General features: G+C 39.0%; 1 protein-coding gene across 1 annotated transcript; it reads left to right on the top strand.

Moving 5' to 3' along the window:
• On the top strand, positions 1-25,320 carry chrnb3a (cholinergic receptor nicotinic beta 3 subunit a). Its single transcript, XM_051916708.1, has 6 exons — positions 1-417; positions 13,098-13,249; positions 17,591-17,635; positions 17,721-17,830; positions 20,847-21,750; positions 22,820-25,320. The coding sequence occupies exons 1-6, from the start codon at positions 357-359 to the stop codon at positions 22,949-22,951; spliced, it is 1,404 nt and encodes a 467-aa protein (XP_051772668.1). The 5' UTR covers positions 1-356; the 3' UTR covers positions 22,952-25,320.
• Positions 25,321-25,407: the final 87 nt, after the last annotated feature.

The following is a 25,407-nucleotide window of genomic DNA, read 5'->3' as shown; positions in this document are numbered from 1 at the left end:
CCCCTCCCCTTCTCGAGCGCTCATTTCACCCTGCTCCTCTACATCTGCTCCAATGAATGGCATCTTTCTCGACATCACGTAAACGCCGACGGGGGGAGCGAGAGCGTCTTACTCTGGTGTTCGCTTCGGATGGAGCAGGCTAAAAAAATATACCCCGTTGATTATTAATTTATAGATTTATCACACTGCAGGTTGCAGTAGGCTACATCTGATCGTTTTACAAAACGGCCCGGTGTTCAGCCGTATGAATAAAGGACAGCATCTTTACACCCCCCTTTGTCGATGACAGGGACTCACAATTCAAACAACATGAAATAATTCCATTGCACGAAGGAACTAAAGCCTGGAAAGACAGCATGAAGTTACAAATCTCCGGTCTTTTGCTCGTTATGGCAGTAGCGTATGCAACGATAGAGGGTGAGTAATCTACTGCATTAGAAAGTGATGATCTTTAAGAGTTTTCCTGCATTTCTCTGTGGTTGCATATGACATTTCTCAGTTTTACTTATTTTATAAGAAATTATTGAAATTATGCAAGAGCTTTCGGGTCCAATATGAGACTTAAAATGTTAATTTAGACCGTTCAAAAATGATCAGAATGAAGCCAGTGCATTCAAGCATTGTCAGCCGTTCATCATGTGCATTCAACCCTGAATGATGCAAAAGAAATCAGTCTCATGTTTAATTTACGCTTATTGCTTGACTTCTAGCGCCCTCAATTGGGTCACTGAGTGTAATGTTGTGTGTGACCTGTTCAAAGTCATACAACCGTATACTTTTACTGGTTTCCCATTCCCACTCTTTATTTTGAGCTTTGACGCACAAAAGAACGGTTTAAGCAACACATTGATTGTCATGTGTTAATAGTGTCACAATGAAGCATATAATGCAAGATAATGTGTTTTGTCTGGGTTTGGGAGAGACAATGAGTGCCTTCACCTGCAGCTTTAATCTTAAAATGGAGCTGCTGGACTGGATGTTCATTAATCTGTCAGCAGCACTCTGAAATACTTGACAGCTTTTCTCTTTCTCTCTCTGTTCATTTTTTAAATGAGAGAAATTGTTTAATCAAGGGGAAATTGCTGTCAAACCTGGCATTCGTTGATTCACAGAATTGCAGTTCTGCTCTAAAGGAAATTTTACATGCTGTTTCATATCTGTAACACAAGGCCTATATATGCAATATTACATTTGCAATCTTGCTGTTGCTCTGAATGACAGCATGGCCATATGACGAGTAATATTCACATGCTGATATTCAATATAACAGCTTGATTGTGAGTGTGATTTAACTTTTATACAACAATTCCAAAAAGAAGTCAATATCGAGTAACTTTTTTATTATAACATGGCTGGTTATTTTGTTAATTTGCACTATACGGAATTGGTCCTAAAAGAAGTCGAAGCATCATTTGACTGTAGTGCCATGAAAATATTTATTTTGACTCTTGTCTTTTGACTCAGCCCTAAAATGCACCCCAAACTACCTTGCTTTGACCAGATGGCTTGCTGTAGGGGAGGAGAAGAGGTCGTCTGTTCAACATTTGCGGATGAGGTCTTCTGTTCACATTTGCCAAAGACTAATGAGGTCATGTGAACTTTGTCCACCTAGATATGCAAATAAATCCAAGGCTTTCATGATATTTTATTTGATAATGTAAGAAGGAAATTTGATACTGTAGGAAGGAAACATTTTCCCTAAAGAATCAAATACACTGTTGCAACAGATAATTGCAAATGTCCTTGGACTGAGAAGGTTATTCATAGCGAGTGTGGGTTTCTGCTCTTTGTGTAGGGATGTTCTATGGATTGAAGCATGTCTTGAGTGCATTAAAGTGGCTTTGAATGTCCTGATGCAATGGACAGAAATCTTACTTCTCTAGAGGAAAAAAGGAACTCATTAACACAATGAAACAGAAATCAACAACCTCACGCATAACCCTTTTCTCACAAAACTTTAACCTGTTCTTACCCTGAAATAGGTTAAATGGCTAAACTAACATCTCTTTGTATACACTTCAAAATGCATGTACAAACACACTCTGTTTTTCACACTCTCTCTTTCACCCTCGTCCCCTTTCTTGTCTTTTGATTTACACATCCCTGTCCACTCCCTAGTTGGTTGAATCGTAAACCCAGGAGAAATGGCCTGCCCTCCACACACTTTATTTATGATGTCATTTCATATACTTGCTGTTGCAAGACCCACAGCCCTGCTAAGCAGAAAAAACCCAGCTTCCCAAAGCCAGGCAGAGAAGCCGTTTTTGCCATTCAGGGCATGACAGATAGCAATGAGGAAAATAGTAATGCTGGTTGTTTAGCAACAATGGGTGTGACATCCTGTAAAAATGTAATTAAGGTGGTAATAGCACAGAATGGTATGGCACTAATGGTGGAGGGTACCTTTCAGAAGACATTTATGAACAACCCCAACACCCAAATGCACAAATGTAATTTTTATCTAAAAAAAAAAACATACTGTTATCCTCCTTTTACCTATGTCTATAAACTGATTTATTGCAGGATATAAGGGAAATGGCATATGTACAGAGTCTATGTCTTTAATATGAAATATGAGACTTTTATGCATCCACTGTGGAAAAACAAAACTCCTGTACACTTCTGTACACTGGAGAAAAACATATGGATTATCATAAAAATTTCTTTAGAGAGAAGTATTATTTTTCCTTTTTTATTTTTTTTAATTTATTTATTTTTTTTACCCAAAATAGGATGGAGCGAGCATTACTGAACGCTAAACACACATCTGTTTCATTCACACTGGAACCTTGGGGGCGCCCTCGTGCAGAAACTCCAAATATGCCTCACAGAAGTAATATAACTTATGACGATCCAGGAAATCCCTAATGAGGACAAAGGCATCCAGCTATCGCTGTAGCTGAATAAAAAGAAGAAAGAAACACTCTTTCTGATCAAATATGAAGACAATAAACACACGACTGCCAAAATATTTGGTTTATTTGTGTTCTTCAAGTCTTCTCTATTTTCATAATAATAAAGAATATAATGCAATAGTGTTGTCACAATACCAAAATGATGACTTTGATATGATACCTGACTAAACCGATACCATGGCCAAAAAAAAACTAAACAAAAAACAAACAAACAAAAAAACTAATATTCAATTACTAAAAGTAATTGAATATTATGACAGAAAAAAAAAAAAATCACTTCCAGAGTGTTCCTGTCCTGCTTTTTGACCATTCCCTCCCTTTATTTAAAAAAATACTAATAATTAAAAGACAGTGTGAATGTTCTTACAGAGATGTTTGCAACAATCACATAATCAATCATGCTCACATTCCGAACAGGTTGGGATAGGGATGGGTGACATGACCAAAATCTTATTTCATTATGAATAATTTAATATTTTTTTTAAATGTAATTTTATAATCACAACATAGAACATTGTTCTGTTGAACACAAAGTAAGATATTTTGAAGAAAGTTTGTAACCAAGCCGCTTTGGGGCACCATTGACTTCCATAGTAGGAAAAAAAATACTATGGAAGTCAATGATGCCCCAGAACTGTTCAGTTTCCCACATTCTTTAAAATATCTTCCTTTGTGTTCAACATAACAAAAAAATGTATACATGTTTGGAACAGCCTGAGGATGAGTAAATGATGACAGAATTTTCATTTTTGGGTGAACTATCCCTTTAAATAATTGCATAATCTAATGTAAAAAAAACTGCATAGTCTTCACTCTATAAATTAACGATACATTGATTCTTAAAATATATATATTAAAGTTATTCAGTCAAGCACTGGGTGATTTTCTGTTTTCTTTTGTTGTTTGATTAACAATAATCACACAGACAGCAGCTGGTTTATTAGGCTACTGTCACTTTAAGACCTGCACGGACCCAATACACTGGAACACATCCGATTTCCTTCTCAACTCTTTTGTTCACTAGTAAAGACATACTTGACTCAGTCTGTATAATGTGCAACACTATAATGCAATGCTAATCGACATAGCCTTTATCACTGTATAGAATACTATAAAATATTGTCTACCTCATTCTATGATAAGAAGCCACATCAGCTCACAGAAGGAAGTTATTTCAGACACTCGACTGACGTTATGAAATGAGGTTCGAGTAAAAACATGTCATTAAAGTGCCCCTATTATGCAATTCCTAATTCTGTTTAGGAGCTCTCCTACAACAGGTTTACATGCATCAAAGGTAAAAAAAAACCTTTAATTTTCTCATAATATACATTGCACATCGCTACATTTTTCAATGATTCTCGAACGACTCATCAGATGAATCAGTCTCTCTAAATCCCTCCTTTCCGCGAGCCTGCTCTGCTCTGATTGGCCAGATGGCTTAGTCTGTTGTGATTGGTCTACCGTATACAGCTCCAAAGCTTCCTAAAGTTCAGTGATTGTACACACTGTAAAGACAGTAACGATGGCGTCGATTTTACCATATCAATCTGAGCGCAAGTTAGATAATGAAATATTGGAAGAACTAGTTATTCAACCCAGTCCTCCATCGCAAGGACGTCTTGAACATGAATTTCTCAGTGATATGCTACTCAGTTTGTCGTTCATCATGAGATGTTGCAACTGTATTTCCTCACCATCAGAATTAACAAGTGCATGTCCACCAACAAACTGTTGTGTATATTCTAATTTATTGCGGTGCACATGTGGGAACTGTATTGTTAACAGTATCAATAACAGTGCATACGTTAGCCGAGCACTAACGTGAATGACTGTTGTAACATTAAAGTTTGTAAAACAAATCTTGCTCCATCCTTTATCATTACTCAAAGTAGTAAGAACGACAGACAATCTGCATTAATGGACACAATTTTAGGTAATAATGGGCCCACAGCTGATTAGCAAAAGAATTTCAGTATGACAGTAATAATGTGAGTTAGCCGATTAGCCAGAGACATACACAATATACAATAGCTAAAACACAAAACTATGTATTTTGAACACTTTGTATAAAATACATCAATAATTAATCATACTTACAGGTTGTGATTCTGAGGAGCAAGTTGGTCCATATAAAAGCAGGTACTGTACCATCTTTAACCACTGATTCTTCACAGCCTCCTCCTTTGGAAGTGAAAATAAACTGAATTTCCTTTCACAATGCAGAGCACAGCATCTTGTCGACATATTATTCACACGAACAAGCTACAGAATTTGAGAAGGGTTCAAGTTGTCGCGGGATGTCCACGCATAACGTAGGCGGGCATTATGCAAATGTATTAACTTGTGACGTGAACTTCGCGGAAGTGGTATTCGAATTACAAATGACTCGTTTAAGCAATTCAGAGTCGACTCTTTTGAAAGACAATAACTTTATTTATGATGCACTTTCAGCTTTACAACTTTGCAGACTGTTTACATTCACATACAGCTACGTTACACACTACATGAAAGGTAATTTTCAAAAATCCATAATAGGGGCACTTTAAACGTTGTCTTTTATTAGATAACAGTTTTATAAACGCTTTGCTGTTATCTGCCAAATGCCTTTTTAATCATTTGTCAAGTTATAAAAAGAATACTCACAATAAACAATGGTACATTCTCTTCATATACTCAAGTAAATAAATATATCTGCACTATTTTAGACATGGACTTACATTTTCTGTGTAACAACAAATGAAATGGGCATTTTCAAAGTAATACTTTTGAATTAAAATTTACACTGTAATTCCAAGAACTTCAACAACATTCATGTATGCACTCACTGAGAGTTCACAATTCCATTATACAGTATAATTCATAGTTCTATTTTAGGTAATTATAAAAAGAATAGTTCCAGTCCTGGATGCTGATTGTTTAACAACATAAATTGAAACAACTGTTCAACTCTATATAATGTCAATAATGCAATAATGTATATAAATGTCAAGGATTTTATTAAGGTTTCTTCTTACTTCTAACAAAGGACAGTCTCTGCTTCTAATAAACCATACAACTAATACTACTACTAATACTACTTCTACTTCTTTGTGCGTATTTAATGTAGTGATGATGCAAGCTGCCTCTAAAAACACCAACGAAGAAGAAGAACGTAGTGACGAAACACGCTTTGTAGAGCAGTTTGTCTGTTTAGGGCTACTGTAGAAAGATGCCGGCGCAAAATAGTGACTTAACATATAAGGGGACCTGTGGTGTATGTAGATAGAAATGGCTTATCCTAAGATAATAAAAACATAACAGTTCTTTATGTAAGGTCTTTATACACCACTGAAAACATTTATGTTTATTATCTTGCATTTCTGTCAATAGATCCTCCTAAAATTTTCACACTGATTATCTCTTCATCACGGCACCTGTTAGTGGGTGGGATATATTAGGCAGCAAATGAACATTTTGTCCTTAAAGTTGATGTGTTAGAAGCAGGAAAAATGGGAATGCATAAGGATTTGAGTGAGTTTGACAAGGACCAAACTGATGGCTAGACCACTGGGTCAGAGCATCTCCAAAACTGCAGCTCTTCTGGGGTGTTCCTGGTCTGCAGTGGTCAGTATCTATCAAAAGTGATCCAAGGAAGGAACAGTGGTGAACCAGCAGGGTCATGGGCAGCCAAGGTTCATTGATGCACGTGGGTAGCGAAGGCTGGCCTGTATGGTCCGATCCAACAGACGAGCTACTGTAGCTCAGATTGCTCAAGAAGTTAATGCTGGTTCTGATAGAAAGGTGTCAGAATACAAAGTACATCGCAGTTTGTTGTGTATGGCACTGCATAGCCACAGACCAGTCAGGGTGCCCATGCTGACCCCTGTCCACCACCAAAACTGCCAACAGTGGGCACGTGAGCATCAGAACTGGACCACGGAGCAATGGAAGAAGGTGGCCTGGTCTGATGAATCACTTCTTCTTTTACATCACGTGGATGGCTGGCTGCATGTGCGTCACTTACCTGGGGAACACATAGAACCAGGATGCACTATGGGAAGAAGGCAAGGCGGAAGAAGCAGTGTGATTCTTTGGGCAATGTTCTGCTGGGAAACCTTGGGTCCTGCCATCCATGTGGATGCTACTTTGACACGTACCATTGTGGCAGACCTTGTACACCATTTCATGGAAACGGAATTCCCTGGTGGCTGTGGCCTCTTTCAGCATGATAATGTGCCCTGAAAGTAAAAATGGTTCAGGAATGGTTTGAGGAGCACAACAACCAATGGAGATCTCAATCCAATGGAGCATCTGTGGGATGTGCTGAACAAACAAGTCCGATCCATGGAGGCCCCACCTCGCAGTGGTTCTCACACCTGTCCTGGAGTACCACCAGCCCTGCACATTTCTCTCTCATCTATCACACCTGATTTAACTCATGAGCTCATTAGTAGAGACTGCAAGACCTGAAATGGGTGTGTCAGATATAGGGAGACATACAAAATGTGCAGGGCTGGTGGTACTCCATGACAGGTTTGAGAACCACTTATTTAACGGGTGCAGATCTAAAATCGGACACAACCCCCCACTCTTTTTTGGAACTTTAAAATACCGGCTGTAAAACCCCCATGATGTAGCAATGGCAGGGAGGAACACACGATTTAAATCCTTGTTTGCTGACCATTATAACCGTTTTATGTTTTATTTTGACTTTTAGACAGATGAACAATAAATAGACAGACAATATTCACACAGAGTGCTTGATGAAGGCACAGAAGCTGACATTGTTTAGTCTGGGTGCTCTATATAGCTTCCTGGTTCATGGTGTCCAGCTTCGTTGTTCGTCTTATTTGGTGTTGTTTGTCTGACAAAAAAAAAAAAAGATGGCGAGTGAGAAATCATACAAACAGTGTGTGCCTCCCTGGCCCAGATACATCACGGGTGGGGACACACACAAGTTTAAGCAAGCTGGATGAATGCTTTCTGCTAACCCGAGCACAATCTCAGTGTCGGGGTTTACTGTGCTTCCACAATATCCATGCTGGGCTATCAAAATCATCTAAGAAGCCATTCTCATCCCGTTTATCATGCCTCATCAGCTAATGTGTATGCCAATATCATGGGCTCGAAAGAGAACGGCTATTGGATGATGCTGTGGGTGAAGTGATGCTAGCATCTTATCTCTCCCCCGACACTGCGTCAACACTGAAAGCCCCGACACTGCCCACTAAGCCATGCAGAACAACTTCCGGTTTAGTGGGCAAGGCATATATGGAGGCAAGTCGTGCTGGTGCATCATTGCATACTATGGCCATCATGCAGGTGTACCAGGCAGACTTGCTTAGGGACTTTGATAAGGGCAAAGGGGTCGGGTCTGAAGATATTAAAGTGCTACGTCGGTCCACCGACCTCGGTCCACCAAGGAGATGGCCCAAGCCATCGGCTGCTCCCTAGGGGGAGCAGCAACAGCCCTCAGGAAATTGATCGATTGTTTCCCCTCTGCCTTATGCCCTTTGGGCACATCGGTTTTCAACAACAATGCGCAAATGTCCGTCCAAAGTTGCTACAGCCTTGCAGAGTTCACCTGTAGAAAGACATGCTCGGTTGTTCCCTGCCGGTCAACTGCTTCAGGGCACCAAACTCAGTATTTGCAAAACACCCGAGGTCAGTCTCGAAAGACTGATCCCCGTAGTGAATTATATAGAAGCATGGAAACTTCTACCAAATATATCTCAGTGGCTCCTCCAGGGCATTCATGTGCTAAACTTTATAGAGAACTGGTTGATTTTAGCCCATTCACAAGAGATGGCAGTTTGACATCAAGATTTGACATCATTCTTGCGCACATAAGGTGCTTGGGGCTGAGGCTCAATGCCAAGAACAGTGTGCTATCCCCTCTTTAGAAAACTATGTTTCTCAGGGTAGTTTGGGATTCGGTTACAATGCGGGCATGTTTGTCTCCCGCTCGTATCGAGTCTATCCTGATGACAATAACCAGGATCAAGCTAGGCCAAGCCATCACTGTAAAACATTTTCAAAGAATACTGGGGCTCATGGCAGCAGCGTCCAACATAATTTCTTTTCGCCTGCTCTACATGAGACCCCTGTAGTGGTGGCTCAGGACCAAGGGGTTTTTCTTGAGGGGAAACCTATTCAGTATGTTCAGGGTAATGTGTAGATGTCTTCGTTTCCTGTCTATATAGGAGAACCTTTGTTCTTGTCCCAAGGCCCAGTGCTTGGAGCGCCGTGTCATCGGAAAATCGTGACAATGGATACGTCCCTCATGGGCTGGGGTGCAGTCATGGAAGTTCGCTCAGCATAGAGTCTGTGGAGAGGGCGTCATCTCTCATGGCACATAAATTGCCTGGAGATGCTGGCTGTATTTCATTCTTCAAGGTACTTCCTCCCAGACCTCAGCAGGAAGACCTCAGAGGCCTCAGACCTCAGAGGCCTCAGACCTCAGAGGCCATCATGTTCTTATTCAAACAGACAATATGTCGGTGGTCTCGAATCACCAGGGAAGTCTGAGGTCGTGCCCTCTGTACAGACTTGTGCATCAGGTCTTCCTCTGGTCTCAGGGCAAACTGAAACCTCTCAAAACTATGTATATCCCTGGAGACCAGAATGTGGGGGCAGACATCCTGTCGAGGCAGGGGCTGAGGCCTGGGAAATGGAGACTCCACCCTGAGACAGTGGAGTTAATATGGAGGAAGTTTGACCAAGCGAAAGTGGACCTGTTTGCATCTCGAAAGACAACCCACTGTCCGCTATTGTTCTCCCTCACGCATCCAGCTCCGCTGGGGCTGGATGCCATGGTACAGGTGTGGCTGAGGCGGCCCAGGAGTTCTAGAGAGGGTCTGCCGGGATGGGGTCAGTCTGATCTTGGTAGTCTGATTTTGATTTCCCCGCCCGAGAATGTTTTTCAGACCTCATAGCACTCCTAGCAGGCCCTCCATGGGATATTCCAGCCAGGAGGGACCTTCTGTCTCAAGCCGGAGGCTTAATATGTCACCCTTTTCCAGAGCTGTGGAAACTATGTGTCTGGCCTCTGCGGAGGACCAGCTCCTAGAGTTTGGTCTCTCAACTGAGGTCTCTCAACTCTCAAGTAGAGAGTATTCACTTTATGGAGCATCAGTTGGACCCAGTTAACTGCCCAGTGGCTTCAGTGCTGGAGTTTCTTCAAGATTGTTTAGGGGTCTTGGGGTCTTTCCCCATCCACACTTAAGGTTTACATGGCAGCCATAGCTGCCTTCCAAAGACCATTGGGAAGACACCATTTTGTTATTTGTTTCCTTTGTGGTGCGCTGAGGATAAGGCCTGCGGCCCATGCCAGGGTTCCAACATGGGACCTGGCTATAGTTCTGTCTGTCTCTGTTTCCTGTTTGGAGTTCGCTCCTGGGAGAGCTTAAGCCAGTATGTTAATCCCGGTCATCTTTCATAGGCATACGTGATAGAAAATGTGTTCAGAGTTGTCTTCGCTATAATGCACAGACAATAAAACATTAGCCTACATCCACCAATGGCAAGAGAAATTAATTATAAAATGTTTATTCGTGGTGGCTGATATACACAAACCCTGTATTTAAGTTGAAGTAGAGAAACACTAATAAAGTATTATTCCAGTAAAATAGAGGTTTCTAATGCGACACAAATAAGATAGACCTAAAATAGGTTAGAGCTCAGTCTGACATTATTATAAATTAATATGAGCACACTTGATCTGAGAATATCATATTACTCTCGGATCTTGGCTCTTTTGAGCGGGACAAGACCAAATCAAGTGTTTATTGTTCACTTGACTAACTTGTTAACTGCTGCAAGTTTAATCTTCTGAATCAGTGGAATTCACAAATTAATCATTCAATGTTATTTGTGAACCAGTTGATTGAAAAGAATCGACTCAAAAGATTCGCTCATGAAACGGACATCACTACCGGGTCTCAGAGAAGATCTTGAATTCTTCACTTTAAAATAACAAGGAACGACATGTTTTCCTGAAATTAAGTGTAGCGTTAGTTCTGGCAGGTCACGTTAATCAAGCTCGCATCAGCTGACACTCAGCTGATCCACATTGACCTGTAAGAATGCAATGCCTATCACCGCATTCCTATATATACAGTGGCGGCGCTAGGCCGGGGCTTGCAGGAGCTATAGCCCCACCAGAAATGTGCTTAGCACAGACTTTAGACACATCTTAGAATATTTCAGAAGATAACAACAGAGATATTGTCCTTTTCTCTTGTATTGTAATCTGCTATTGGTGAGTAGCTACCCTGATCTTTTGAATATTCACTCATGTTATAAACGTCAAATAATATAGATTTTAATACGAATTCTTGTGCGTTGTTCCCCCTAGCTAGCCTAGGGGTGGTGAAAAAATAAAGAGAAAATGTAATTTTCCATCTAAACATATAGATTAATGCATTAAACAGGCGTCTTTGACCGCATCTCATTTGTTTTCTCAGTTTCTCGCGCCGCGTTTTTAAACGCCGCGTCAAGTTCAACTAAAAACACGTCACCCGACACCCTGTGCTCTTTTCCATGATGTTTCCTGTTAAAATCACGAGCGTGTTCCTGCACTCACTACAGGATACATAGACGTACTTACGCCTTAATGTCTGAGACTAGTGGACAAGCTTTATGTGTTAAATGTGTTGTTAAATTGATAGGCTACTGTGCTTAGTAACTGTGTACACTTTTCAATGAGACCTAAAGGTATAGTTTAAGGTAAAATGGAAAATGTAAAAAGTAAAATGCAATAAATAAATGCAAAAAAAATCCTGGATCCGCAACTGTATGTATATATATATATATATATATATATATATATATATATGGTCCATTCAGTATTATCAGCAGCTTTACCGCATAGCTCAGGAGCTAATTACCCTCCTCCATCCCCAGCTCCTCCTTTGTCCAGTCAGGACTTGCCCTTCTGATATTCCTCTTGATCAGACTCATTTCTCAATTATGTATTACATTTAATTATTGTCATTAAGGTTATCGCTGCTCTCCCTGCTCTTATCCATGCTAGGCTGCATGGATGGGCAGGGAGTTCTTGCCCAGAACAGAACCATACCGCCAATCCAAACTGAATGCTAACTGCCAGTCATCCTGACAGAAATGAAGTGGAGGAAAAAGTCTAATATTATGCTTTGCAATATAGTGAAGAAAAAGAAAGTTTCATAAAAACTAAATTAGCAAGTGACATGTGCAACCCCACCCTGTTCTGCAGGCTGCAGCCAGGTGTACTTGCATCAATCTGCCATACATGACATTATAATGAGAACACTATAGAATGTTGTGAATTCTTTGTGCTTTAGTTGCCTGTGTTTCAGCGTGTTGTTACAGGACGAGCGCATCCACAATGGGAGTAACTTAGTTTAAGTTCACTTGCATTTGCATCCTTTTGTGCAGATACAAGTTGTAATGTTAAGTCTATGTTGTGTATTTACAGTATAATATCTGATTAATGTCATAAAGGATGTGTCATATAGAACAGGCTATAGTTTACTGGTGTTCATTCACTCTTCAGCTTCACCTATTCACCTATCAGTTATTCCTTTTAGATGTTTCTTTTTCAAAAACATTGATGCGTTATTGATAATCTAGCAGTGTTATTTTTCAAATTATATTTTCATATTTTGATAGACATATTTTCATGTCGTTTTTTTTATTTGTCAGTATTAGTTTTTGTAACTGTTTTAAATCAAATATTTTCATTATCGCCATGATGGGCATGCCCCATCCCTTGAGTACTCGTTTTTGAGACACATCAGTATAAAAATCCCCATCGCTAATGTGTATGTGTGTGTAGTTAAGGGCTTGTCTTGTTCTCTTGATGCCCTCTGTAGTGCTCTTGTCTGAGGTCATCATGTCATGGCAATGGTTGCGTCAGCAGAAGGAGCTCTGAGGAGCCTGGGCCAGCTGTCACTTCATGACTCTGTGCTCATCTAACACTCATGGGAGAGTGTGTCTGAATTTAATGTGTGATTTCTCAAGATTGCAAGTCAAATGTGGACCTACTTCCTACATAACCATACAGATATGTTTATGTACTGTATAGGCCTATACAACACTGATAATTAGCATAGCAGCTTTAGATTATACTATATCTTATCACCACATGCCACCTGAGGCTGTTATGTCATTTTGATTTTTTCTTAATTGTTCTCAAATTGTTCCAACCTCTCGTTCTAGCTCCTGAGGAGTTTGTTTCATTGGCTGAGATGGAGGACACTTTGTTGAGGAATCTTTTTCGGGGTTATCAGAAGTGGGTGAGACCTGTCCTTCATGCCAACGACACGATTACCGTTCGCTTCGGTTTGAAGATTTCCCAGCTGGTGGATGTGGTGAGACACACACACACATCCATTGTAAAATCGGATCTTCAACTAAGTCACAAAATTACTAAACAAATAGCACACACACACAAACAATGATACATTTTTATGTCTTTACTGAACACAGTGTGTAAACATGCACAAAGGTTGAAAAAAAGGGTGAAAAAAGTTATCCTTAGGCTTATGACATAAAAACAGTTGTCCAAATGCTGTCAGCTGCTTTGCTGTCCAAGAACATCTGAAGTTCAAAAAAGAGAACTCGGATGTTCCAGATGAAACATGAAACCAAGGTTGAACAGATTGTTTTTGTCTATTGTTGTTTACCCAGAGGCACATGCACATAGTCAAACTCAGGCAAGTCCGAATAAAAGCAAAATAGACACTATTTTCTAAAAATGGACCCGCACATTACTAGTCTTGTGGTGAACAATTAATCTGTGCAAGTTAAACCACAGAATTTTTTTTTTTTTTTTTGTCTTCTTGTAATCTGAAAATTTGCTGCCCTTCTGGAATGGCATTCATCTATTTTTCTCATTCTCTTTCACTCTGAAATATGTTACAATGCTGAAGTCGGTCGCAACTTTAATTGGAACAGCCTATTCTCACTCTCATTATAGAACAGAACTGATTAGTTTAGAAAGGATATGAGAATGGCAATTCAGATCATAGTTTATAGACTTTATTTACTCAACACATCATCATGACAACCAGCTGTATCACATTTTGCTTTTTCTATACTCTATCTAATTTATTTTCTCTCTATCTCTCTCTCTCTCTCTCCCTCTCTCTCTATCTGTTCCCCTCTTCTCTGGTGACCCACTGTATTGATCCTGCTGATGCTGAGCATTCAAGAACCTGATTAAAAATCCTTGTGTGTGTGTGTAATATTACTAGACTCTAGTTTTATTATGCCATACCACAACACAATATTTCCGGATGATCATTTGTGTCAACAGTTCTGCAGAACCCTTTTTAAAAAGAAACCAGTAGATGCTGTTTGGGCTGTGGTCGAATATAATTAGAGTTTAAAATGAAACTATTAATACCAATTATATAATATATATTTTAGTATTAAAAGGATAGTTCACCCAAAAATAAAAATTCTGTCATCATTTACTCACCTTCAAAGAGGTTGGCTTCCATTGTTGGCTTCCATTTCCTTCCATTGTATGGACAAAAAAACATTTTTAATTGTTCCAAATATTGTTCCAAACCTGTGGAAGGAGAAAAAAAAAGTCATACAGGTTTAGAGCGACACGAGGGTGAGTAAATGATGATAGAGTTTAAATTTTGGGGTAAACTTTCCCTTTAATATAACATATTTAATAGTGTTTGTTTGGATATTGCATTAATGATTAACATACTACTGTAGTACATAAAAAGGCATAATAATTTTAAAGAAAGATTGATACAGAGATCTGTTTGTATTTTAAATCAAAAACACAATGCAGCAGTAATTTGGAAAATTAGGTGTTTGAAACCAACTTACTGTTAGAGAAAACCACCATCTGTGTAACTGGAATTTTAACTCGTAACCTTAAAATTTCTAACCTTAAAAAGATATTTGTCTTAAACATATACCTTTTGTCACAGCTAGCCTCTGTCTTTTCTATGGCTTGTCCGTATGCAAAATCAGTGTTGCCTCTGTCATGTGTCTTGTGTAAAATGTGTGAACCATATGGTTATGCAGAATTTTTGGATCGGATTTTAGGTTTAGGTGCTTTGAAATATTTGAACATTTGCATCTAGAACTTATGCAACCACCCGACTGTAAAATGGGCGGTTGTGAATAATTCTGTTAGAAATTTTATAATTATTACATAGTTATGTTGATTAGCCCTAGAAAACATACTATGCTTTTCTTTCAAATGTATTGGCAAGCATTTGTTTTATGTATTGTTAGATGTATTCAGACATTCATTATTCATTCGTTTTACAATGGTGAATAAGCGGAGAGTAAAGCCAGTTTGAAAGGTGTAAGGTGTTATGAGAGGAAGCCCTCTGGTCACTATGAACTGTCACTGTATGGTAAGAGCTGCAAAAGGATTCTTCAGATAATTGTTTGAACAGAACACAGGTTTGGAACAATGAGAGTAAATAATCACTGAATTTTCACTTTTATGTGAACCATCTCTTTAAGCTAGTGCCAGTTGCCCACGTTAAAACAAATCAGAGTGTGAGTCAGTGCAACAGTCCATAAATCCAAAATTATGCAATAATGCACTGTACAGGAAGTGTGTGAGTAATTATATCTTACTGTATGAACATATTTGCATTTGACACTTCCCCCGTAACTACTGGCTGACGTTACAGTGAGACTTTCTCTATTTAATAGTAAGAGGTTAATAAATCTACAAGATGTGGAAATGTTTAATCTTTTACCTATGAAATGTTAATTTCCTTTGCATACTTCACTGGAATTAGAGAAAAGCAAACACCTTCTTGGTGCTCAGTTGTTCTAAAGTTGTTTTGTTATTGTAAAGACAAGTTGTTAATACAATTACATTTTACTTATTTACAATATTTTGATGAAAAAACAAAAAACAAATAAACAATTTACCATAAGTGTGATACATGCCGTCTTGTCACCATGCCAAGTCATGACTTGTCAGTCATGCTAAGTCATGACTTATTTCAATATAGTGCCAAGTCACCATTTTGAAATAAGTCATATCTTTTGTAGGTTTTTTTTCCAAAATTTCCAAATAGTTTTTAATTGCCCCATCCTTCAATACAGCCTCTTAGCAATGCCTGCATTTACACTGTGACAAGTTAACAAAAAAAAAAAATCATGCTGAAATGTGCTACACAAATAGTTTGATTGAAATGATCATGGACCTAAGCTGCATAAGAATCATGTTGTCTATACTATGTTCTTATATTATTACCATGACTAGGTAGTACAAGTATCTGAACACTGAATAGGGATTTTGATATATAAATGTGAATGTTTTAGATTTCTTCTAACATGTAGCATCAGATTTTGTGCCGTTTCTGTTGCTTTGTTTCATTAAGGGAGGGAGTTTTCAAATGAAATTTGTACAGTGATTATATTGGGAGTATAATGAACTCTTTAATTTCACAAGAGCAAAAAAAAAAAAAGGTTTCTCATAATATTGCTGTATTCAAGTCCTCTTGGGATGTGCCTATTTACAACTTTGGAAATTACAATACAATTGCAACATGAGGTACATGATGTGATTTTATCTTTATTGTAAATTATTTATCAATATTCTTTATTAAAAGCACACAAAATGTGTACAGGCTAGAACTGTACAATGAACATTCAAACTTAATATGATCAGTACCAATTTGCTTCTGTCATTATTCTTTAGACAACTTGGAAAGATGTGGCTTAACGAAGATCCAGAGTTTCCCACTGGCAGTTACAACTTTATTGTGGATTTAACTAGGAAAGTTGATAATTCTGTAAAAATAGACAAAAATTGATTTTTGGGTGAATTGTCCCTTTCATTCTTATTGCGTAGCACTCTGGGTGTCGAGAATTTGGCCTATGCAAGCAGGAGGTCAGAAGCTGTCCAAATATAATGTTTACATTGACATAACATCCTGCTGACTAAGAATCTGATCTAAAAATCTGATTGATTTTTGAAGACTGCCTATGATATCCTACAATCCTGTTCATGCTTTTCAGTGGTTTGTGGAAAAAATAAAATGGCATCTGATGGAGAATTTAATTATTAAAATATTTTATAAATCTACATTTTTACTAACTAACATTTTTAGCTAAATTAAAATAAGTATTTTAGTCATTAAATATTTGCTTGATTATGTCTAAAGTTGACTTTGTTGGAAGCCTTTTTGAAGCCTATTTAGTCTGGGCAGTGAGGCAGCAAGGCATTTGTTTTAGGATTGAGACACATCCCATATATATTAGTCCTGCAGAGCCACCTGATGGTCATATCCTGTAATCAACACTACATGGTGTTCAGCACTCACCTTGTTGTCACGACTTTTACAGTGTAAATTTTCTGGCTGGTGAAACACTGAACACTGTGGGAACAATTGATTTTCACACCATTCTTATTTAACAGATGTGCCTCAGTATATTGGTGCCTATTCGGGGTCTGAATTTCAATTTAATGAAACAAAAGACATAAGATAATATCTTTTGTGCTGCATATATAAATAGCACAGTTGAGTTAACCATCTTTATGACACAAGTAGGTCAATAGTGAGAGATTTTTTAGAGGCTTTGAGAGAAATAATGCATTTAGGTTCATTTAAAACATGTAATGTAGTTCAAGCTCATGTATGGTGTAAAATTATTTTAGCAACTATGGCTAATTATCACCTTTCATTGTGCATTTTCTTCATTTCTCTCTTCAGGATGAAAAGAATCAACTAATGACTACAAATGTCTGGTTGTGGCAGGTAACCCAAGGAAATTTGGCTTTAATTTTTAAGTATGTCCCAAAATACCTTCTTGATTTATACTTTATTGGTCTCTTTCTTGTAGGAGTGGACAGACTATAAGCTTCGTTGGAATCCAGAAGATTATGGTGGAATCACATCCATCAGAGTGCCCTCAGAAACTATCTGGCTACCAGACATTGTCCTTTATGAGAAGTAAGTCTTTTCATGATCTCTTATCTGTGTATAATGTCATACAGGTGCTCATATTAGATAATACAATTGTATCTTGGCTTCATCCAATGTTAATCGGACTACAATTTGCCAGTTTTTATGTGCTTGTTCTAGATGACACACATTAGGTGTATTTAAAGCACCCTGTTATGCTTTTTCTGATATTACCTTTCATGTAGTGTGTTATATAGCTGTTAGTGAATGTAAGGTCTGCAAAGTTTTGAATATCAAAGTGAACAATGAATGGAGTAATTGTATCCTGTAAGAAAGAACTGATTCTGAGCTGCCTGAAACAAGTCGTCAGTGATTCCAGTCTTACTTCCTGCTCAAACCTACGTAGATTTGTAACAAATTTGCATAATGCCAGCATATGGTCTTTATTGGCTGCCTGTGAACAACATCTACTTTGACTTGCCCTCAAAAACTGTAGTTGTAGCTGAGGCTGGAAGGGTTTGTTTCATGTTGTCGACATGTCTGCGCTACAAAAACAAATCCACCAAAGGATGTGGACTTGGGCTCGAATTGACACGGTAAAACAGACACCATCATTACTGTTTATTTCACTGTGTATACAAGTGCTGAGCAAGAAATTCAGATATGGTAATGGCCGTTTCGTTTCCGACACACACTGTAAGCGGTTGACCATTCACAACAGACTGGCCCTTCAGATCAAAGTAGGCTCTCGGAAAGGAGGGGTGAAAAAAAAGAGAAAATTCATTATTGAACCATTTCAGACACCATGAGAAAAAAGTGATGCTGTAATGCATATGAGAAAATGTAAGTGGTGTTTTCTGACCTTAGATGTATGTAAACCTATTGTAGGAGACTGGTTGATGTACGCCACCTTTGCAGTGTTGTCTGTCCGGACCAATATGAGCTTGTTCTGCAGCAATGGTCGAAACTGGCGCAGGGCCAGCAGTGCTGCTAACAATTTAAGGCAGTTGATATCCCACTGCAGTCGAGGTCCTGTCAAGGAGCCCGAGGCTGCGTGCCCATTGCATATAGTGCCTGATCACGGTCTGAAAGTGCGGCAGCAGATCAGTGTGATGATCACCCGCCGTGTCATGGCGCCATGCCCACCTCGCAAACCAATCTTGGGGATGTGAGGATGCGTTTCTGCATTAGTGTATTGAACAAGAGATTGTGAAGTTCCCGGTTTACAACATGCAGATCCAAGATCAGCCGTGACCCACTGCCTTTCTTGGGTATGATGAAGTATAGGCTGTAAAACCCTGGCTTCATCTCGGCTGGAGGGACCGGCTCTATTGCGTTCTTCGCCAGCAGGACCGCAATCTCCACACGCAGAGCAGAGGCATCTTTGTTTGCCACTGAGGTAAACAGGACGCTGCTGAACCTGGGGGGATGCCAGGCAAACTGAATCGCATAACCGAGTCTGATCGACGAGACAGGATGGGAAGCGCCAGCCAGGCCACAGACACCATGAAAGTGGCATCAGCAGAAGTACAGACATAGGCAGCCAGGGGCAGCGAGGTGGAGCGCTGTGGCCCAACTCGGGAGGTGTAGTGTCCCGAAGTAGAGGCAGTGAGAGTGATGAGATTCTTACCTGGCTCCACCGAAGCGTTGAAGGTTTGGCTGGAGGCGCAGCGTCCTCGAACCACAAACTCCTTTGCTGTGGCGGGGGAACAGGGGGTTGAGAGTGTTGCGTCGAACCACTGTCAAACCACGCCTCATGTAACCCAGAGATTGAGAAAACTGCTCTTTTATTAAAATTGTGGGTACCAGTGGCTGTTGAGCCAGCGGCAAAACAAAAACAAACTCTTTCAACAAAGGAGTCTCGGTGCCTCCTCTGGGGGAAGGAGTGGTGCGTTCATCACCACATGGATAAGAGTAGCTCCCTCCATCTCCGGGATCGCCCATCTCAGCCGACCGCTTAGAGTGGCTCCGGTCTGTAAAAGGTGCCTTCCACAACTTCAGAGCATTCAGAGCAGGGTGGAGGGTTCCACTCAAGCCTGATGCTTGCAGCGGCCCGGGAAAGCATGGCTGTCAACTCTGGGTCCGACTCAATCTGTGCTACTCTCCCAGAAGGGGGGCAGCACTGCTGAGTCTTCATGATGCAGCAATCAACATCTGGTCCTCTGCAGGGGCTCCAAATGAGATGCTGGGTCCCCAACAGGAAGCTCCACAGCCCGCGATGTATGTGAGGAGTGGAAGGCCCTTTGGGACTGGCCTGGCAGGAGATCTCCCACTATAACCCTCAGATCACCCTGCGTATTAACCAAATTGGTTATCTGTGGTGCAGAGAGACCGTAACGGGGAATAGTGAAGGAGACTCCATCTTTTTCAAGGTATTGAAGTCTCAATCTTAACATCGCGATGGTCATGTTCCCACACAGAGAATATGAACCATCAATGAACGCTGCCTCACCGTGTTGATGGCCCAGACACATGAGGTAGTAATCATGACTCAGACGGGGCCAGCATGCGACCACATCCAGAAACACACGGGTGAAATGCCATCTTGAAAAAGACGCGACGTCACCCGTGCTTTGCTCTTGTAGGGAAACTGCTCTTTTATGTTAGCGATCAGGGGTGAGATTGCTGCACTTATCTTTGCAAACTGCAAACGTGGGGCGAAAAACACCGCTGAGTACGCCTTATTTCCATTTGTAGAAAGTCTCTTGTCAAGCAAAGGCAGATAGTCTGTCCACAAAAGTGCTGTAGAGACAACCCCTCGGCTCCGGAGCAAAATCTGAATGAGTGAGTTGCCGGCAAGCTTATATAGGCTTGCCATGCAAATCCCACTTGCCAATGTTCATTGGCCTGTTTTCTTACTACCTGAAGGTGATTGGGCTCCCAAGTGAGACCCCAATACGTCAGTATCGACGTTATGTCAAACATGACTGACTGAAAGAGATCTTATATGCTTTGAAGTCAAATATGTATCACAAAACCTTAGCAATCACCACTCACATTTTCAACAAAAAGTTTGAAATACAGTTGCTAATACCATGTCTCTCTCTCTCTCCATCTCTCTTAGTGCTGATGGCCGGTTTGAAGGGTCTCTAATGACCAAAGCCATTGTAAGGTTTAATGGTACCATCATGTGGACTCCTCCTGCCAGCTATAAATCCTCCTGTACCATGGATGTGACCTTTTTCCCCTTCGACAGGCAGAACTGCTCAATGAAGTTTGGATCATGGACATACGATGGCACTATGGTGGACCTGACCCTGCTAGATGCATACGTAGACCGTAAAGACTTCTTTGACAATGGCGAATGGGAAATACTGAATGCCACAGGGCAAAGGGGCAGTCGGCGTGATGGCATTTACTCCTATCCCTACGTCACGTATTCATTCATAATGAAGCGTCTCCCTCTCTTTTACACACTCTTTCTCATCATCCCATGTCTCGGTCTGTCATTTCTCACCGTGCTGGTCTTCTACCTTCCCTCGGATGAAGGAGAAAAGCTTTCCCTCTCCACCTCCGTTCTTGTGTCTCTCACTGTGTTTCTTCTTGTCATTGAAGAGATCATCCCATCTTCCTCTAAAGTCATTCCTCTGATAGGAGAGTATCTGCTTTTTATCATGATCTTCGTCACATTCTCAATCATCGTAACTGTCTTTGTCATCAATGTCCATCACCGTTCTTCTGCCACGTACCATCCCATGGCACCGTGGGTTAAGAGTCTTTTCCTCCAGAGATTACCCAGACTGCTCTGCATGAGGGGGCACACCGATCGTTATCAGTACCCAGACATCGAGCTGCGGAGCCCAGAGCTAAAACGAGGGATGAAAAAAGGGCAACAGAAGAGTGCTGGAGGTGGACGAGGGGGGTTAAAGGAAGATGAGAACCAGGCCTGGATTGCCCTGTTGGAGAAAGCCACTCACTCAGTGCACTACATTTCCAGACACATCAAGAAGGAACACTTCATCAGAGAGGTGTTTTTTTCTTTCTTTTTTTCACAGCATTAACTTTCAGAATGATTTGTTCATATAGTACACACCCTATGGAGGACTAGGAGTATAAAAATTGAAGCAATCAATTTTCATATTATTAATTATAAAACAAAAATGTAAATGAATTGATTTTAAAATTGACTATATATATATATATATATATATATATAGTCAAGATCAAATTTTTGAGATCAAAATTTTCTTTTACAAGAGAGACCTGTACAAGGAAGCAGACATACAAACTGACAACAAGATTTTTTACAACAAGTACTGTCAAATACAGTATATCGCCATAATCAATAATAGGCAAAAAGTAGTTTTCACAATTTTTCTCTTGGCCTTCAGATATTTAACTGACAGTTCACAAGTGGGAGTAGTGAATAAACTACTGAATTTTGCCTTCTGAAGGTATACTTTATCATCATTACATTAAATTTAACTACATTAATTCATATAATCGGTATTGTGAGAAGTGTGTGTATATATATATATTTAATTTTTTAATTTTTTTTTTTTTTTTTTTTTAATGATGACCTCTTTCTCAACATTTCTCTGGCCATGGCATGTTTTAGGGAGTGTCTCTTAAAATTCTGGAAGCTCATTGGCTGCTGCCACCTGTGAGATGTCCAGTGGTATTGGTCCATTTAGTTGTAGCATTGGCAAATTTGCAAAAAAAAAAAAATAAATAAATAAATAAATAATTAAATTAAGAAAGCCCATTTTTAAAAAATAACATGTAAATGCTGCATTTAATAATGTTTTATAAATGCCTTATCTTATACAAACATTTTTAAACTTGAATTAAATGAATAGTTTTAGGTATGTCTTATTTGTCAATTTGAAAAGTGGTCAAAGATGGCTTTGCAATTATAAAATAAGACAAATTGAGGCAAGAATATGTCCTGTGTGAACACCATAATGCTGTCTGCCTTAAGAAGACAATTTAGAGTTAGAGGTCTTGTAAAGTCTTTGAAACATTTAGCAAGTTATTGATAATATGTACTTGCTTCATGCTGTGTATTTAGTGTATTTTGGTCTGTTTGTATCCCAGGTTGTTCAGGACTGGAAATTTGTGGCTCAGGTGTTGGACCGGATCTTCCTATGGGCCTTTCTCACAGTTTCTGTGCTTGGGACCATCCTCATATTTACCCCGGCTCTGCGGATGTACCTCAGCACACCTTAAAAACCCACAAGAATTCAGCCTACCAAATCTCCTTTACCCAAAACAACATTATGACCCCTTTGAAATATATGTAGTTCCCACAACATTACAGTAATCCCTCTAAAAGTCCTTTTCTGACCTAGCCACATCTGTAATCCGCTCCAATTTCAGCTTCTCTCTATCCCTCCTAGATGCTGTGTTCAATAGTTAGACTGAAATAGCAAAACTCAGCTGAAATTAAGTTTAGGAATCTGCCCATTTAACACATAACTAAAAGGCAGCTTATAGAGTTGGAGGAGTTTGGATCTGTGTAATCTCTCTGAGGGGATCATGGATTTAAAGATCTTCAATAATTTGACTTTAATGTGACTTTTCATTTTGCTTTTAGATTTATTTATTTTAAAAATAATTTATAAAATATTTTTACGGGTTTAATGTTTCAACTGTCCATGTTTTACAGGTAAAAACCCTATTCACTCTGCTTTTTAATTTAATTCACTACCTTTGGAATAAAAATCCAATCTGAATGGAGTTTAAATCAGAAATGATCACCATCCAGGCTTAATAAATGTATTAGGTGTCTTTGGTTACTATACTTACATCAATAATAATAATAATAATAATAATAATACAGATAGATATTTGGTACCATGTACTCATTGTGTTCATGTTGTAATGCAAAACACTTTTGCTGCTATTGAGGTGGATACGGTTAAGGTTAGGGACAGGTTTCATGGTATGGTTAGGTTTAAGAGTAGGTAAGGAAAGGGTCAACAATGTAATTCTAAATGTAATTAAAGAAATGAATTTTATTGTATTTTAAATACAATATAAAAACATATGTACACAATAACGGCATTGTACCAAATGATACATTTAAATGTTATTACATAGTAGTTAAAGACACTTAATATGAAGTGGGCCCTGTGATATTTACTGTAGTCTATCATCTTTTTTCCCTAGTTTTTAGTACTGTAAATGCAATCATAACTAGTTAGCATTATTAGCAAGGACTGGATTATGACACCCTCCTTAATTTCTGGTCATTGTTGTTGTATCATAGTCTTATGTTGTTTGAATATTTAATTGTACAAGATCAATTTGTGTACATAATCTTGTCAGTGACCTGTTTTCTAATGTCTTTTACTCCATATTGGCAAATCAGAAACAATTCTTTATGGTTCAGAATAGCCTGTTTGCATAGGAAATTTTGAATGAATCAGTGTTATTTGCATCCCTTAAAATAATAAAAAATAAATAAAACCTTTTTTTTTTTTATGATTTATGATAAAAGTGTTATTTAGGAGTAGATATATTGGCAATATGTCAGTTCCTCTCTAAAGCATCTTTTTTTTTTCCTTCTAGTGATTATTCTGGTGTTACATATATTAAAGTCGACATGAAATCTTACTGTACATGATTCATCAGTGCACACTCTGCCTCTTTTATTATTGGCTTTCAAAATATGATTTCAGAAGTAAAATGAATGAATACCATTTCATGTTGTCTTTTGTATTCATGAAGAGTGTGTATTTAATGTCTATGCTGCTTTTGTATTGCATCAAAGAGAAATTATTCAAATGTACAATGCTGCAAGGTGTTGTTGACAGTGTAGTTTTCCTTCTTGATAGACAGGCTTTAATCTCAAAGCACCTCGCCTGGGAGTGATATTGTCTGGACTCTCAGAGAAGCACAGAGCATGAAAAATTTCCATTTCTAGAGCATGTGAATTCCTCAGATATGTTTTCAAGCCACATCTGGGCTCTGTAATCATTGACATAGCAACCGATAATGTGTAAACGGTAGATTGAATTTCACGCTGTTGTGCCATCCCTTTCTTTTCAAAGCATGAGCTGTAGGTGCATTCTCTTGTGGTCCCCCATGTGCTCTTGCAAATCACAAGCTGTTCTCTTTTAAAATATTGATTGATCAAAATTCATTTTTGACTATTTATCAATATCATTCTAATTCGTGCCACAAAAATACTTTCTTTTATGTACAACGAACAAAGCATGGCTGTACTAATGTAAAATTTTACATTATGGTTGTAACCTGGTTTTCTGAGGGAGATGAGTGGCTGAACTGAAGATAAATTTCATGATGGGATGAGAGAAATTTAGAGATTTAAAGAAATGTGGGCCTGTGCAACAGATTATGTATGCCGGGGCATCCCATAAAGGTATCCATAATGAGATTTTGAAGTCGACCAAAATAGAACATGATAATAATAGATTAAAATCACAGTAGATTAGGTTTATTTTTAAATGATTTATTTAACATTATAAATTCAGCTCTGGATGTATTGTTCAAATAAAGCATAATGGAGTTTTAGAGGATGCTACAAAATTCTTCACATGTAAAATAATTTAAATAAAAACGGACACAAATGATTAATGGACCTGTCCTTTAATTGAAACAAACCTAAAACAGGCAAGCTTTTAAATAGTCTGACTTCATCTCCTCCTGTATAATTCAGT

The sequence above is a fragment of the Ctenopharyngodon idella genome, chromosome 1 (genome assembly GCF_019924925.1).
Source record: "Ctenopharyngodon idella isolate HZGC_01 chromosome 1, HZGC01, whole genome shotgun sequence".
NCBI classification, from domain to species: domain Eukaryota; kingdom Metazoa; phylum Chordata; class Actinopteri; order Cypriniformes; family Xenocyprididae; genus Ctenopharyngodon; species Ctenopharyngodon idella.
This window is presented reverse-complemented; position numbering and strand designations above follow the sequence as displayed.

Excerpts from the sequence above, each read along its gene's own strand:
- chrnb3a (XM_051916708.1), top strand. The coding sequence starts at position 357 with ATGAAGTTACAAATCTCCGGTCTTTTGCTCGTTATGGCAGTAGCGTAT. Across the intron at positions 13,250-17,590 it reads TTTCCCAGCTGGTGGATGTG|GATGAAAAGAATCAACTAAT; the intron begins GTGAGACACACA and ends TTCTCTCTTCAG. Across the intron at positions 21,751-22,819 it reads AGGAACACTTCATCAGAGAG|GTTGTTCAGGACTGGAAATT; the intron begins GTGTTTTTTTCT and ends TTTGTATCCCAG.